This window comes from Drosophila takahashii, chromosome 3R (assembly GCF_030179915.1).
Source record: "Drosophila takahashii strain IR98-3 E-12201 chromosome 3R, DtakHiC1v2, whole genome shotgun sequence".
In the NCBI taxonomy this organism is placed as follows: Eukaryota; Metazoa; Arthropoda; class Insecta; order Diptera; family Drosophilidae; genus Drosophila; species Drosophila takahashii.
In genome coordinates this window covers 16,651,039-16,668,679 of record NC_091681.1, presented here as the reverse complement: position 1 = coordinate 16,668,679, position 17,641 = coordinate 16,651,039, and the positions used below count along the sequence as shown (strand labels likewise).

Here is a 17,641-nt window from a genome sequence, read left to right as displayed (position 1 = left end):
CACTTTTGAGTTCGAAAATTCTGAAATTAAGATAGTTGAGAACTGTTTTTTTCTGAGTGTTAGAGCAACATTTTCTCGGAAGGAGTTATTGTCATATAAGCTACAGATCCTGTCGCTGTCCCTATCCCGGGCATTTAATCTTCCCCGGCATTTCCCTGAACCCAAATTACCCAACACTTCCTTTCACTTAGACACTACGACACACACGAACTTGGCTAAATTGATACATTAACTACCTTGATCCGGCTATTATCTGGCTGCAGCTCCGCTTCCCCTGCTGCAAACTATTCTCAAAATGTTGAGAATGTTCGCCATGTAAATGTAAATCACTTCCTCTCGACTCGGTGCTCCATTCTCCTGCCGCAATTCTCCTTTCGCCGCTCTTGGCATCCAAAGTGGTTGCATCCCAGTGGCAACTGCGACTGCCAACATGGTGATAAATCATCAACTGCTTAAGCGCTGTCTCCCCGCTGCCCAGAACTCCAGTCTCCAGTCTCCTTGGTTCACCTGCCTGTGGATCCTTGCAGCTGCAGCTCACGTTCCAGCGCTTTAAGGCATTTAGCTGGATGACATATTTTAAATGCCCTGCCAGCCCAAACAACACAAATCAAAAGGAGCAGGAGGAGGAGGAGGAGCACAAGGAGCAGGAGGACCAAGAGCAGGAGCTGCAACTGCGTCTGTGTTTGCGCATAGATCATAATCATTCATAATCAGCGTGCACATAAATAACAAATTAAAAGCGCTTCACTAATTTTAAATATGCTCGAACATAATCAGCTTACAGTGAGCCACAAGGATGCGACAGAGGATGGGAATGGGGCTGCAGGATTCAGACGGGAATGTTGAGGGGGACGGGGGCTAAGGATGGGGCTGTTGATGATGCTTTCGCCACTGTTGATGATGCCGCTGCTCCTGCTGCCAGTCAAGATAGCAATGACAACCTAACGAGCTGCTCCCCGCCTGTCTCTGTGTGTGTGTTTTGCCTGTTTGTGCGAGAAATTTAGATGCTCTTCAAAAAAAGGTTATAATGCATGTTAAAAAAAGTTTGGCTCCAGAATATCATTGAACTTTAAGGAGATTTAAAACATATTTTAGAATCAATAAATATTTAAAAAATTAAAGGATATCATAAATTAGGTATACTCAGAGTCCACTATGAGTTTAGGCTAAATACCAAACGATATTTTATTTAAAATAAATTTAGAATAGTCCTTAAAAAATTAATGAAAAGCACTAAGCTTTAAATAACCTTTTAATAATTCTTTTTCTGAAGAAATTATATTGAAATAAATATAAAAGTATAGAAATTTAGGTATATATTAAAAAAAGGTATTGTTTTTCATGTCATTTAAACTTAAAATAATTTTCGCCATATATATCTTCTCTTTTTTAAAAGCAAGCGCATTCACAATTCGTTGTATCTCCCATACATTTCTCAAGATTTCTATTTTTTTCTTATTCCTCCTTTTTTTGACTGGCTTTTACTTCATTTAAAACGCATTTATAACGCTGGGCGGCGAAAAAAGAAACTCATCAGCCGACGGAGAGCACACACACACACAGCCACACTCCGATACACACGCTAATGCAGAGCCCATATATGTATACAAATTTTCTTTTTAGCTTTTCATGTTTGTGCTCTGGGTACTTTTGGTACCGGGTCCGCCCAGAAAATGGCCCGCCCCCTTTCACCTTTCACCGCGTACCGCCTTTGTGGCGCCTGCTTAACTTACTTTGCCCATACAATTTTTCTTACAATTTTCTTTCAGTTCTCTGTTGTCCCTGCTCCTGTTTTCCTTTCCTCACGATTTTTTATTTTCCCTCTCGTGGCTGCTCATGTTTCCCGCTGTAACATTTTCGTGATACTCACCATCTCTTTTTTTTTCGTCTTCTCTTCTCTGGCAGATTGTGCGACCGGTGAACGCGTTCCTCATTGTTGATGTACAAAATGATTTTATAAGTGGTTCCTTGGATATAAGTAATTGCAGTGCACAGCAGCAAGGACACGAGGTGAGCGCCGGAGTCGCAAATGGCGAGTGGGGGATGGGGTGTTTTAGGGGATGTGGGTTATTTTGGGTGGTTAACTTGGCAGCAACCTGGCCAGCAGCTTAGCCACCCGACAGGTGCGGTAAGCGACGGCGACGACGGAAGGACATAAAAAAGTAAAGCGTAACAAGAAATGAAAATGAAGGACCCGGGTTCCTGGGTTCCTCGGTTCGAGCCAAAGTCATCGCCGCTCCAGATGATGAGGATAAGCCGGTTCTGTGGGGATGGGATGGTAGTGGAAGTTGTGCATGTCAGACCTCAATACCAGATACTTTAGGGGGATAAGAAGGGAGAGAGAGAGAGAGAGGAAGAGAGAGTGCAGAAGCGGAAGCGGATATGCTTTACTTAAGTCGCTTCCGCGCTGCGACACACGCCGGAAGTCGTCGAGATCTCTCCATCTCCTTCTCGCTCGCTCTCTGGCTCACTCCCCCTTTTTAATGCCACGCCCACTCCATTTTCATTTCCATCTGGCAACTGACATGGCTCTGCGGCTGGTACATGAAAATTTGTCAAAATTAATAACACGCACTTCCGTCTCCTCTTCGCTTTATGGACTCCTCGGTGGCTCTCAAGTTGACTTTGTGTGGCAAGTGGCAGCAGCTCCACCTCCTCATCCTCCTCCTCCTTCCATTTCCGTCCACAGATACTGGAGCCCATCAACAAGCTGCTGGATACGGTGGACTTTGATGCCGTCTTCTACTCATTGGACTGGCATCCCAGCGATCACGTTTCATTTATTGATAATGTCAAAATGCGCCCCATGGACGAGTCCTCCTCGGTAAGCAGACGTCGATGGTAATTGAACGGAAGTGCCGGGCACTTAACATCCCCTACTTCCAGTTGGATTCGGACTCCGCCCAGGTGTTCGATACGGTCATCTTTGCCGGTCCGCCGCCCATGAAGCAGCGCCTGTGGCCCCGCCACTGCGTCCAGGACTCGTGGGGAGCCGAGCTGCACAAGGACCTCAAGGTGGTGGACCACGGCATCAAGGTGTACAAGGGCACCAATCCGGAGGTGGACTCGTACTCGGTGTTCTGGGACAACAAGAAGCTCTCGGACACCACGCTGAATGCCCAGCTGAAGATGAAGGGCGCCACGGACATCTATGTGTGCGGTCTGGCCTATGACGTCTGCGTTGGAGCCACAGCGGTGGATGCTCTGTCCGCCGGGTACAGGACCATCCTCATCGACGACTGCTGCCGGGGAACGGATGTCCACGACATCGAGCACACCAAGGAGAAGGTGAACACCAGCGATGGCGTTATCGTTCATACTAACGAGGTGAGGATTAACTTGGTGAAAAAAATAGAAAGAGAGAAATTATAATAACCAGAAATAGCCTAGCCAATAAAATGGTAATTAAAATGTATCTTAAATTATGTTTAATAATTTTTAGAATTTAAGAAATTTTGCAAAAATAAAGTATGCAATAAATTGGCAATTAAAATTTACCATAATCTAAATAAATAAATCTTAGAGTCATACTCAATAAATTAGCAAATAAAATGTACCATAATCTAAAAACATAATTCTAAGAATTTTGCTGTTAAAATTAGTGGTTAAAATCTCTATATATATTTTTTTATTCAGGCACTTTATTTAAAATTGCTAAGCTTTTTTGCTTTAAATATTTTTCAAACCATATACATATTAAATATGTTTTAGAGTTATACAAATTAATTTCAAATTTTTAATCTGCTGATACATAGTTTGTTACTTACCACTTAGAAAAAATAAGTATAAAATATTATGATCACACTTTTTGCTTTAATATGTTAATATATTTTTTTCCAACCCTTTTTCCAGGTCAAGGCAATGGCTGAGGGTCGCGATCGTCGTCCGGAACTGGGCTACAAACTGGCCATGGAGCTGAAGAGTCCTGATTCTGTACTTTCGCAACGCAACGGATTCAGACCCACATATTAAATCCTAAAGGCAAATCAACACGCTAGGCTTATTTTCATGGATATCAAACAAAAAGACAAAAGGCTTTTATGTAGTCAACGGTTAGAGCGTTTCGATTAGATTAGATTAGCAACACCTGTGAAGTGCCTCCGTAGATTGGCTAGCTTTTGCTAAAAACATTCTAGAATTGGTAAACTCTTTTTTAAGCCTGTTATCCATGTGGATTTTACATGACATTACAGAACTAACAAAAACAACAATCGTAAACGAAAAGTGCAAAGTTCTTGCCTGCAGATGCGGAGTTAAGGAGGTAAATCAAATGACATTCAAGTATTACCGAGCTCTCTCTCTCTACATATAACCCAAGCACCTTTAAATACAATTCCAAGAGCAATAAAGTACTAAGGGTTCTTAATGTTGTGCGCTGCACCTGTTTGAATTAAATTGATATTATATACAAACAACAAATATATAAGTAGAGATCATTATTTATTTTAAAACAAACTATATAACAACTGCTTCAGTGAGAAATATTGTATGTACTTAAAATCGTTGAAATGGAAATAAAAATGGATGGATTTATGAAAGACAAATGGGGTTTATCTATGATAGATTAGATTTAAAAGTTTGTTATATGGTATTTATCATATTTATTGGAAATAATGATAAATTACTATCAGCTTTGTGGATTCAGTGTCAAATTAGTGTCCCCCTGAAGCCATTTTCAGATCCCATCGAAGCCATAGATATCCGGATCACTTGCACCCATTTTGTATGAATATATGCGTGTTCTCTTTAAGCGAATTGCCAGTTGCAAGGCAAAAACTTCAAAACAAACCGTATAAATGTCCTGGCCGAAAGTGTGGCACAGACTGTTAAACGTTTTTTCTTCGTATGTGTGTTTTTTCTGGTTTTATTCTCAGAGTTTTCCAGCTCAGGAGCAGCATGAGGAAAACAGAAATAACAATCCATGCAGCGTTTAAAGAAACTTTTCTGTTTTATGTGTCTGTGCCTTTTTCCCTCTCCTATTCTCCGCCAGAGGTTTTTGTTTTTGACCAATTTTTGGTGTTTTTTTCCTTTTTTTTTGTTTTTTTTTTGTAAATGCAAGGAACGGGCTGGAGAAAGTTCTCGCCTGTTACTTTTCGAGCAGGCGACTAAAACCAACTTTAAATTTATTAACACCCGGCTACTAAGCAAAGGCGGAGTGGGCGTGGCCCCATTGTGGGCCCAGTGTAAAGTGCAAACTTTTTATTTTCCACATTTCAGCATATTTTCCCATTTGCCAAATGGGCGAGCCACTGCGAGAGTCCGAGTCTGGCCAAGTTTTATGGTAAGCACTCCCCCCAGAATTCTCGCAGCCACCCCGTGTGGTTTTCCCAGCTAAGCACTGAGCACTGGCTTTTGGTCTTTTATTTGGATCGGGAACAGAGCCTCAAATCGTTTACCTTTTGTGGCGTCGTCTGCCGTAGACAATGAACTTTAGCTCCGGCTCCGGTTCCCAGATCTCTAGACTGCGACTCGGAGCCATACTGAGAAAAATGTTAGTATCACATTTTTCACCAAATTTATGGCACACTAAATTGCTGTTTAGTTTCGCTCGGGTGTGGAAAAGTGCAGCATGCATTGTCAGTTTGCCTCTTTCATGTCTCTAAATATTTTATTTCTTCCTGTAAAATGTTTATACAGCTAGCTTTTCATAAATACCCATTTTTAGTGTCTGAAATAAAAGTGTCCCATTGTTTTAAAACGTTTATACACCTTTCATCAGTTGAAATAATGACTTGAACAAATATTTGTAGTTAAGTATGAATGAAAAGTAAATTGATAATGGACATTTTATATACCTATTGCAAAGAATTAGGACAAATTTCAGATTTATTAAGAAATATTAAGAAATTTGGAATATTAGAATATTTAGAAAGAAGTTTTATACAGAAGAAAAGAAAAGATTAAGATTCAGTAATTAAATGAAAAAGAAATTGGTTATGGGCTGCGACCTTTTAAATATAATTTTCATAGAATTTAGAGAAATTAGAGTTATTATTTTAAATAATAATAAAAAAAAACAGAAAACAATTTGTATTTTTCTACAATTAAAGTTCAGTAGCTTGGAAGATAAATGGATTAATATTTAGAATAAATATTTCGCAGACAAAAATTTATACCTTTATTTTCTCGCTGTCCACCAAACTTTTGTTGTCATGCCCTGTTGTTCGGGGTTCTGTTGTAGCTGGCGGTGGCGGTGGCGATGAAAATGGAAATGGCTATGGTGGTGGCGGCATCTCTTGCGGTCATGCCACTGAAATCCACACGCTGCCAGCTGTCAGCGGCACTGGAAAATGTTCCACTCACACAGCAGCAGGCACACACGCACACGGGGAAAGCAGCGGGAAAAAAAGGAAGAATCGCTGATGAAAATTGCTTGCAAGTGGTTTCTGTTTCTGTGTCTCTGGCTCTGACTCTTCCAGCCCTTTTGCCATGTAATGGTCTCTGGTTTTGCTTGTAAAACTTTTGGATTATTGTCAGGCACACATAGGCACATGGGCTGGCTGGCCATTTGCCAAGAGGCCCGGGACTTGGACACGGACTGGGAAAAGGACTAAGGACTACGGACTGCGGACCATGGACCACGGACCAGAGACTACGGACTGCGACTACGAAAAACGGAATATGGACACGGACATGAGCGCTTCGTTCGCGTTTTGCTCTTAACAGCAAATTCTCGCACATTTTTCTCTTGCACTCTCACTCTATACATCCATCCATCTATCTATCTGGCGCTGCTGCTGCGTAGGCGTCGCCATTTTGTCCATGACCTGGAACTGCAAATTCAACTGTGTCCTGTGTGTGCGAGTGTGTGTGTGTGTGAGCCAAATGCAGATGAAGCCGGGAAACTCAGAAGCTGGGAAGTCGGAGAGAATCCCCAGCTGCTGTCTGCAGGCGACTGGCTGACTTGTAGCTTGTTCTTGTGCGCTAAGCTTGCTGTTGGAGGTTGTGAAAGGGGCGGTGGTGGAGGGGTTAAGGGGTTAAGGGGCCAAGGGGGCGTTGGCGTCAGAAGCCACTATGTTGCGCCCGAGATCTTAATCGCTTCGACAGGGTTACGGCAGGAAAACAAACTGACAGTAGCGTACCTCAAGGAAGCCTGCCAAAACGTCTCCCGGCATTAGGTGGGCTCCTGACTTCAATGATTCCCAAGCAACCTCAATAATAAATCGTATTTTCACTCTATCAATAACGAGCACACAGAAAAAAGCAGATTGTCAGCTCAGAGCTCAGTTATTGCTGTTATTAAATGAGATTTTATCCTTAGAGCCAGGTAAACCAATAAATAATATAAAATACTTAGTAATATTGTAATTAAAAATTAATTAAATTAAAAATTTCTTTTTTTAATTTTCCGTTAAAAATAACATAGCTTATTCAAAAGGAGAGTTTAAAACGAATAGTTTGCAGTATAAATTCCAAGATTTGGCCGCATCTCAAAAAACGCTTGCCAAATATTTGTGAAAAGATTGTAACCATAAGTTATGCGATGTGTAAGAAAGATTTAATCATTTTGTTATTCACAAAAACGTAAATTAATAACTAACTTAAATAGTTTTGATGGGCGAGTAAAACTTTGGCATAAAGATTTTGATATAAAGAGAGAAAAAATCTTTGCTCCAGCTATGAAAAATTGTTAGTTATGGGCTCTAAATTATAGAGATCAGGGCTGTGAACCCATATTATTTTTGCATGGGTTCGGTTCGGGGTTCAAACCTAATCGACAGATAATGTTCCGGTTTGCGAACCGGTTCAATGATGAGCCGGAGCAGGGTTCAGGTTCGAACCAGGGTTCAAAACAATAAATTTTATTTAATGAAATAATAAAGTCAACATTTATTTCCATGTATTTTCATTGAAATATGTACCATAACATTAAGACTTATAAGTAAAGTTACTAGATTTATGATTTATAAAGTGTTTACCAGTTAAGGCAAAGAGTATACTCTTTGCTTTATTCATGTAATTTTAATGTGGGCATACTGCGAAAAGTTTTGGAAGATGGTAGTTATATATTATTAGATTGTTTGAGTTAGATGCAGTCATTGCATAGCCAAAAAAATTGGCGCATTTTTAAGGGAAATAGTAAATAAACTCTATGTTTATATGATCAGAAAACCCCCCACACTGTTGAATAAAAAACACGAACACACAAAATAAATTTTTAGTGAACCGAACCGAATATCAAAAAAAAAAGTTCCGGTTCGGTTCCGGTTCAATTATAAAAAAATTCGGCGCTCCGGTTTACGGTTCGGTTCGTTTTCTAAAAAAAGTGAACCACTCCGGTTCGGAGTGGTTCAGCTCTGGAGTGGTTCACAGCCCTGATAGAGATAATACATTCTGAATCATATGCTTCCATCTAATATATTTAAATTATAAGGAATACATAGTTTCGCTACAAACAGTAATCTTATTAAATTTAAGTAAATGTAGAGAATCATTTGAGTTTCTCAGTTAAACCAGCTAAGCTTTCTGCAGAATAATATAAATCATTACCTTCCCAGATTCAAACAACTAAGCTGGCAGTAGAATAACAAAAATTAACGTATTGTTTGCTTAACGCCGTGAATTTTGAAGCTGTCTTCGCGGAAATGCAGCCCCCATAAAAACAAAATCAGCTAGCACAATAACTACAGAGGCGATAACAACTAAAACAACAAGCGGGCTTTACTGGGGGGCTCCCCCTTTTCCATTTTCCGGGGCGGAGTGGCAAATTAGTTTTTCAGTTTCAGCTGCCAGAGAAAACCTTATTGAAATTATAATTTATTTATTAGCGGCAGTGGCAGCAGCAGCAGCCAAAGTGGAATGAAGGGAAAGGGTGCCGTGAATAAACTGAAAATGTCAAACCAATTTGCTGCGGAAAATTTCGGTTGCTGATTAGATTGGATGCCATGGCCAAAAGTTTTAATTATGAATATGAAAAATTTTGTGCACTCTTGGCTCTGGCGAAGCGAGTTGTAATTAAATTTTTGCACAGGTAAACGAAGTTTTTCGCCCGGCAAACTGAAGGGAAATCTTGTGCTCCTCCCTCGTTTGTTATTGTTGTTTTTGGGGTTTCATAACTGATTTAGCGACAAATATGCTGTAGCTGCAGCTGAGCTCTTGGCGGGTTGGCTAAAGTTTTCAGCGCCGTTGAACGGGTCGTATGCGCAATGTTTTGGCAGGGGAAATGCAGACAGGAAGTTGTTGCTCCGGTTGCCCCGGCAACTCCTTCGCCATGTTAATTCTAATGCAGTCAAATGAGTTTGCCATGCTGGCTCTGACTGACTGACTGGCTGAGATAGAAAGTTTTGGGCTCCGTTTGTGCACTTGTGCAGGATGTGATTATGAGGTTTTCATATTACAAATATGTGTGTCACCCTCCCCAACCCACTTTCTTGGCAAGTGTGTGGCAATAAAATGCTTTACTGATTTGGAAAGTTTTGTCATTAAGCACACTTGCTGCCGCCGCCATCACTTTGCCCTGATTACAGTTTAGAATTTCACAAATATTTGCCAGCGAACGTTTCATCTTTCTGTATCTCGAATCTGTTTCTGTCTGTCTGGCTGCCTGGTTATTTATTTATTTGCTGTTTGTTGGCTCACTTGATTATTTGCCATTTTCCATGCATGACAGCGTGTTAAAATTTGTCGACAGATTTATTGCGAGACTCGAGAATGTATTTGGTAAATGCCAATCCGTGAGTGGCACTAAAATCAATCAATCGAAAATGATTTAATTGTTTGCCCGTCGCCATTGTGTGGGATAATTGGCAAAGCGCAGGCCTCGTTGATGGTTGAAAGTTTTGTAGAAATTCCTAGCAGGCAAGAGAGATGACTAATGAATCGTCCAAATTGATTTGGCCATATCAGCAGCAAAACCCCCAAAGCAGTGGCCATAAAAACGAAACTTAAATACCGAAAAATGTGCGTGCTCCTTTGGCAATCAGCCATTACAGCCAGCGAGTTAGGGATAAAAAGTAAAAAATATAGCCATGCTGGTCGCTCATAAATAGGCCTCGCCGAATCGGCCCCTTGGGGGACATGCGTCGTATACGTGATATTTTTTAATTACATTCAAAATGCTTTGTGAGTGCTGCGTGTGGAAAATTCGCTTTTAATTGCCCCACCAACAAAGCGAAGGCTATGCCGAAAATTCAATTGGAAAGTGCTCCCAATGCGGAGAGGAACGGGAAACTGAAAACTCTTACCCCAACTCAGATGGAAGTATCCTTAGGAAAATGAAAATTTAATTAATGCCACCACTAAAAAGCAGAAAAACCAAAACTCGCTGGGGATTGGAATGGGGTGGCGAAATTCTAAACTAATATGGAAAATATTTTGTATTTGCAGCAAAACTTTTCCCGCCAGCTGCGACCATCTGAAGAGTGTGTGAAAAGGAGAGAATGTGAGCGAGTGAGGGAGAGGGAGACAAGTTTTTAGAGAGAGAGAGGTAGCTAGTGTCTGGAGTATAACGCACACATATGAGATTCTAGCTTAAATGTCACTGTGGGGTCATTAGTGCTCAGAGATAAAATATCAAATCTAAATTTTATTGCCATTGCCTTTTGCAATCTGACATAAATAAATACCAAGAAAATAACCAGTTCTGGTGGCTTTCCCTGCATTTAGTGGTTCATAACTATGGCTAAAACCAAAAAAGGAACAACTCAAAGGTGGTTTTCGGAACAGATTGCGCTTGATGACTAAGGTCAGACCGCACTATTCAATTAAATTCAATGCCCAGTCAAATTTTGCGGCATTAAAGCGCAAATGGAACGAAATTAGCGCCCAAAGCGGGAGACAAATGAAAAGGCATTTAAAATGTCAACACGACCGCAACATCGTGTGCGAAATGGTCAGAAAAGGTGTGTCTGTTTGTGTGTGAGCACATGCATGTGTTTGGAGGTTTGAAGGTATGGGTGGCTGTATGTTTGTGTGTGCGGATCCTGGATTCTCCAACAGCAACAACGACTTTTGCGGTTGCACAAAAGTAAACCAAAGTGACATGGAGTCAAAGGTGAGGGCTAAACGGGTTTTTTGGGGGTTCGGGGTTCGCTTAAATGCTTGACCACGAAAAGGCCATTAGAAAATGGTCGCATGTGTGTGTGTGAGTTCCGGGGGCCAAAAGCCATCTCGGGTGACAGTTGGAAATTAGGCAGAAGCCAACCCGAAAGACAAAACAAAAAAAATAATCCAAAAACTGAAACCCCAAAACGTTTGCCAACACGTGTAAACTTTTGCAAGTTTTTTGCTACCAAGGCTGAATGCTGTGTTTTCTTGCGGATAGAATGGACATCTTGTCTCAGGGATGATAGGCGAGTCCTTCACCTTCACCTGATATCGTTAAACTTTAATTCAAAAACTTTAATATTTTATCACAACATGTTTCGTACTTTCACTTGAAAAGGGATATTTCTAATGGCATTTGCTTCAGGGACAGCGGTTCATCTCTTTGGGCTTTCATTTAAAACATAAATGTTGTGTGCTATTCCCCTTCCACAGGACTAATTTAACTTTTACTGTCATCCACCAAAAAAACTTTGTATATTGAAATCTTAATATTTAATGAGAGGACTAAAACTTCAACATATTTCTGTAAAGAAAAAAAGTGTTAATACATTCTATGGAAATAGTTTTTGCTGTAAAAATATTTGAAACTATTTAAAAAATATTTAATTATAAATTATACATTTTTTTATAAAATTATATTTTATTTCAAAGCTAAACTAAAATGATTTACATTTACAAAATTAAGTTTAGTGCCAAAAGCAACGTAAGGTGAATAATTTCCTTTTTCATTGACATTATTCTACGTTATAGCACGTTATAACCTTTATTTAAAATTTAAAATATCCCAACATTCGTTTAATGACCAAACTCTTAATGGCACATATATTTTTGATGTTAAAAGCAAAAGATTTAAAGCAAACTCTAGCCCCCGCTGACGAACGAGATTTGTAATTTGCCATTGCAGACCCAAGAAACCAACAGAGTCACGCTCTGATTCCCACCTCTAAACCCCAAACGACAATGCACACACCTGGATTTCTGTGTATAGGTTCACCAAAGCTATAATCTCCTGCCGCATTGCCGTTGAATGTGTAATAAAGCACATGACTTTGGTCTTTTATGGTTTGGCCGTGTTAAATTTGGCCGCAGCTCACCTTGAACCCGAGGAACAATGACCAAAGTAAACCCTGATTGTCCGTTGACGTGGATGTGAATGTGGATCCTGATGCTGGGTGCTCTGTGCTCTTTGCTCTTTGCTCGGCCACAAGGACAACAATGTGCAACAATTAAATGTCAAACAGGAGCTTTTGATGGACGCTTAAAATCACTGCATCTGTCAGCTGACACTGAACACAGAAGCCGGCTTCGTTTTGTGGCCATCCCAGAACGGAGGAGCAGGGTGCAAATCAGGGTGGGTTTGGGGGAAAGTACAAGTCACGGAACGGTCACACAGGCACAGGTACAAACCCATACACCTACACAAAGGCAGCCACACATGATGGCGGAGCAGGTGCTCATAGCGTTTAAAATGTACACCCATAAACAAAAGTGCAAACAAAGCCATAAACAAGAGGAGGACTTCAGAGCAGGTGGCAGTGGGGTCCCAACTTTCAGGGGATGGGATGGCAAGGGTCCTTTGCCAGGACCCGCCGATGTCGTTCGTTAGTTTTTCCTGCCTGCCTGCCTGCCAGTGTGCAAAGGACACTGGCTTGGGGCGTGGTCAAAACTAATTTTATTCCAAGTTCATGTGGCAAGTCAGGTTACGGAATTATTACGTGAGCTTCTTAATTTTAATTGTTTTAAAATTTTATGTGTTTTTCCAGAAGAATTTTCTGTTTTTTTTTTACAGATTTTGTAAAAGGGTAAATATAATTTTATTGTGTTTATTAATACCTATCGAAATGTAGAAAACTATTTTAAAATCGGACAATCCACTAAAAAGTTATTAAACAGCCGCTAGATGGCGCCAGTAGCTTTGACGACTGCATATCTTATGTTTATGCATATGTTTTGTAGTAGAACATGAGAAAGCAGCTATCCGTAATCTAAGATACGAGTATAAAATGAAATGAAATCACAAACTAAAATCAAGTTAGACAGTTATTTGAAAGTAATTAAACTCAAATCAAAATCAGTTGAATTAGTTCATCTAGTTTATCATAGTTTGTGCTTCACATATGTACATAATTCAATAGTTTTCGTTTAGCCCGAGGGCACTGTGCTCGTAAACATCGCTGGCTGCCAGCGAACGACATTGAATGTCTGGGCCGACAGCAACCCCTTTTGGGGGACCCCCCCCCCCTGTCCCCCCTCCATCACCCCTCCGTGTCGCGCCACTGCACTCCCTTCCGGTCGCTGGTCGCTGTTTCTGCTCCGCTCCGCTCACAGTTTGTTAGCTTTTCTTTGTGACGAGCTTCTGTTGCCGGTTCGCAGGGTCCCAGCGACCATGGTTTTCACGGGAGTCGCCCGAAAAGGAGCAAGAGCTGGAGGTGTCCTCCAGGATCCCCAAGCTGGAGCTGTATCCCAACCGAAGGCAAAGGGCCTGTCAGCGTTTTCTGTGCTGCGCTTTGTTTTTAATACATGTACGTGGTGGCATCGTTTATTATTATTTTTTGTGTTGCCAGGAGTGTAGGGAGCGAGAGCGAACCGAAGGACATCCCTGCGTATACGTTATGTTCAATGCATGGCGGTCGTGTGTGTAGCGGAGTGTGTGTGCGCATATATAACCCATGGGTCCATGTCACGCACACATTAGAAGGTAAACACGCGTTTCGCCACACGATGCATAAACATTTGGACATTCCATTCGCCCCAGCTCCAGTTCCCCAGGAAAATCGCAAGGACCTGCGTGTGCGGCATCGTTGGGTTACGAACTAAATTAAATTTTTACATCAACATTTGCGCTTCATTAGAGATGGGAAAATGGTTGGCTGGCTGGCTGGTTGGAGTGTAGGAAATGTGTGGGACAATGCCAAGTGTTGCTCGTGGAGTGCCCGGTGGGAATGGATTGGGCTAAGCAGTCCCACGACCAGACAAATGAGTTGCGAGTGTTATTGGTGGGGAAAATGGCAAAGCAAACTCACTAAATTAGCCCTGGGCCTTCCGGGCAGCGGGGAATGGATTGAGATGGCAGGGGGAATGGCCAAAGGATGCTGGCCAGACAGAATGTTAAACTTATCGCAGGCATAACGATTCAATTGATGGACCAGTGGAATTGATAGTCGGCCAGATAATTGGATAGAGTTGGATGTGAGTGGCACTGCGAGGAAAATAGGCCAAGGGATGCGTTAAAGGGGATGTAGAAATAATTAAGATTTAATTTTACTTTTACACTAACAAAAAATGTTTGAAATTATGCGTAAAAGTAATTAAAAACACTAGAAACCCTTTTGATAAGGAAGTCACACAATCTAATTTGAAAAATCTACCAATAATTTGGGAACGCCCGGTCCGGAATAATAATCTCAATTGATTATTCCAATAATATACGAAATAATACATTCAATACAAGAAAAGGTTTGCAATAAAAATCGTATATCCTCCTAGCGGTGTAGCTTCTAGATTTCCAAAGTCCCCAATCCGACTTATTCTCATTCGGCGTAATCCTCGGCATCCTGGAGACTTTTCATCTGTATCGACGGCATGCAGCAGATCTTCCGCTTGTTGGTGCAAGTGGTAAGGACGCGACTCTGAAACCTCTCCTCGCAGTTCCACAACTCTCGGCAGGATCCACCGTTCTTATAACAGCTCTCCAGATCTGTAATATATAATCTATAATCAGAAAGCACTTAAAACTAGGATCCACGAGCTCACGAATCTGTTTGGGATGCATGTAGGTGTAGTAGCCACCGACCGCTAGAAAGATTACGGTTAAAGCAAGCAGGACCACAGTGCATGCCAAATGACCGATCATCTTTTGAGGTCCTCGAACAGCGATCCCCGATCTCCGTAGCCCTCCTCAGCGAACTTCGTAGTGTGTGGCGGTTGTAATTGTGTTTCAAAATAATCAAATATACTTCCGAATTGAAAGCTATCTCCTTGCCTCTGCGAGCAAAGCTTCCTTCCTGAATAGAGCCGCCTGGCCTCAAAGAAGTCTGCCGACGATTATGCTCTCAAGTGCCCCGCCCCGCTAAGTGAGTAAGTAAATTATTATGATAATGCGCTTTTCGAGAGCGAAGTGCAGTCTATGGGCGATGTTAAATTGAAACTTCTTAATTAAAAACTTGCTGCATAAAAACTGGCAGCAGCAAATCGAGGAGGAAAGCTGCACTGCTGGAAAAGTTTCCTAATTGCAAAAAGAGTTGAGAATAATTAATTACAGATTTCTTTAAATTAATTTAAATTAAAATATAAAAATAAATGAAAATAATGTAATTCTGAGCTGTGAAAGCTAACATAAAATATGCCACTTAATTTCGAGTAAAAATTGTAATTTAAATTTAAAAGTTGTGAAAGTTCCTGCGGAAGGTCAAGGGAAAATCCCTTCTAGGCAGTTACTTTTCTCACCAAATAATCGCATAACTTGTATTTAGATGGCGGTAATCCTTATTTTTAATTTCAAGTGTATAGGGGATGGGGTGGTTAGGGGTTGGGGATGGGTCCTCGGGACACCTCCGTTGCCTGCAAATCAGTGTGAAGCAAAATAAACCGCTTAAGGACTTGCGACTTGGCTGCGCGTTGGAAATAACAAGAAAACTGCCCTCCAGCTAGAGTCTGCTCATGCTAAGGAGGTTGGGTTGGGGTTGGGAAAAGCGGGAAATGTGGGAAAAGCGGGAAAAGGGGCACCGGCGGAAGTGGCGGGCGGATGTGCTTGGTCAGGCCATTGGACCATTGGCTGCCCACAGCGGCCAGTTAGGGAGAAGCTTCGGCAGAAGCAGAAGCTACAGTGGGAAAAAATTCAATTAAAAGCAACAGCACGTAACTGAAACTTTTCTTTTTCCCTCTCGTTTTTGCAAGTTTTGTATCTTTTCACCGTCACCCTCTATACGTATGTATATATGTATGTATGTGTGTGTTTTTCTTGTTCGTGGGGCGAGAAAATAAAGGAGGAACTGCTCCGGGGCCTCCTCTACCCACAGAGCCATAGCACTTTGAGTTATAAGTTGGTGCCAGCTGTCAGTTCTCCCTGCCTTTAAAAGTTGCATGTTGGCTTGGCTCCTTTTCTACGGCATTTCCTTTCCTTTTCTCCGCTTTTTTTCCACTTTTATTTCCCGCTCCAAGTTGCAGCTGAAAATTGAAGATATCAGTTTTGTGGCTGGTCAATGGCACGTCAAAATCAAATGGAGGAGCCAAAGAAAAGTTGAAGGGGCAGATGCTGCTGCTTTCTTTGTGCTGCGAACAAATGAAATGAAATAATATAATGTATTCGTATTTAATCAAGTTATCCACTTGCAGCCCGATTCGCACATTACGTATTCGCAGTGAGGCCTACACTCATAAAAATAATTTTCTACATTTTAGAAAATCGCCCTAAAAAATTTTTCGCCTTTGAACTGAGAAAAATTTCCTATTTTTACGACAAATTTGCCATAAAATTAAGGCAGGTGACCATAAAAAAATATTTTTAGGGTTAATTTTTCTATTTTTCTAATATTTAGGGCGATTTTTTTCGATTTGCTTCGTTTTGACCTTTTCTAAATCCAACGGCGAATTGCCCTAATTTTTTTTCTAAAATTTTTCTAAATACAAGGGCGATTCGCCTTAAAAATCACTCCAAAAGTGTGAAATTCGGTAGCCCAGCGGTCTAATCACTTGCGCTTTCAACTTTGCTATATGAGGACTAAGGTCGTGGGGTTGTGGGTTCGAACCCTGTGTGATTCAACTTGATTTTTATGTTTTTTTTTTTTTTTGTAAACATTATAATACTGAGGACATTTTTTCGTCCGAATTTTAAATTAAAGTAGTCTTTTAAACCTTAAAAACGTATGGGAGTTCTGAGTTAAAAGCATACTTTGTGTTTGCGGGCAAGAAAACGGGACTAATTGTCACAATCGTCAGGAAAAAATATACGGTTTAGTTGCCTTTAGTCATATTATAACGTAGACCTCAAGAAAATAAGATGTGTGCAGAGTTTGTTCGTCGTCTTGCGCGAGGGGTCTGTGGTGCAGCGGTAGGACGTTAGACTCTGAACCGAGAGGTCGTGGGTTCGATTCTCGCAATGACCAAAAAAAGTAAGTTGTTTTTTCTCCTCATATTTATTTCCCTAATTCATTTACAAACATGATTTTTCAGTTCTAACGGCTGTGCTGTATAGATCGGGCCCCCCTCTTAACGCGGCTCCCATATAAGCTACACACCAATACAATAATATGAAACGGTGTCCTCCGCCGGTGTTGTTTAATTAAAGCAGTCCAAGTTCCCAGAATATAGACGATTAAAAAAAAAACATGCTTCCCAAATTCAGTTAAGCATGCTCAAACACGATTTTTTTTAATTTGTCTAATTTTTTAGGGCATTCGCCTATAAAAACAGAAAATTCGCCCTTAATTTTAGAAAAATACACCTTAAAATTAGGGCAAATCACCCTAAAAACAGGAAAATATTTCTTATTTCAAGAAAAATCACCCTAAATTAAACCAAATTTCCATCGGGATTTTTTAGAAAATTTTTCTAAATACACGGGCGAATCGCCAGCGGATACGATTTATGGGCGATT

General features: G+C 40.9%; 2 protein-coding genes across 3 annotated transcripts in view; one reads left to right on the top strand and one right to left on the bottom strand.

Annotated features, from left to right (window-relative positions):
* The window catches only part of Naam (Nicotinamide amidase), a 32,440-nt gene extending 27,896 nt beyond the window's left edge, over nt 1–4,544 (top strand). For both annotated transcript variants that reach the window (XM_017151834.3, XM_070217030.1), the window contains exons 4-7: nt 1,906–2,010; nt 2,690–2,824; nt 2,887–3,327; nt 3,853–4,544. In XM_017151834.3, coding sequence (XP_017007323.1) covers nt 1,906–2,010; nt 2,690–2,824; nt 2,887–3,327; nt 3,853–3,972 — 801 coding nt within the window. In that variant the 3' untranslated portion in view covers nt 3,973–4,544. The remainder of the gene's footprint in view (nt 1–1,905; nt 2,011–2,689; nt 2,825–2,886; nt 3,328–3,852) is intronic.
* Nucleotides 4,545–14,417: 9,873 nt separating this feature from the next.
* LOC108064289 (uncharacterized) lies at nt 14,418–15,012 on the bottom strand. Its single transcript, XM_017151741.3, has 2 exons — nt 14,800–15,012; nt 14,418–14,743 (listed from the first exon to the last, which is right to left on the bottom strand). The coding sequence occupies exons 1-2, from the start codon at nt 14,897–14,899 to the stop codon at nt 14,577–14,579; spliced, it is 267 nt and encodes an 88-aa protein (XP_017007230.1). The 5' UTR covers nt 14,900–15,012; the 3' UTR covers nt 14,418–14,576.
* Nucleotides 15,013–17,641: the final 2,629 nt, after the last annotated feature.

Excerpts from the sequence above, each read along its gene's own strand:
- LOC108064289 (XM_017151741.3), bottom strand. The coding sequence starts at position 14,899 with ATGATCGGTCATTTGGCATGCACTGTGGTCCTGCTTGCTTTAACCGTA. Across the intron at positions 14,744-14,799 it reads CATGCATCCCAAACAGATTC|ATCTGGAGAGCTGTTATAAG; the intron begins GTGAGCTCGTGG and ends TATATATTACAG.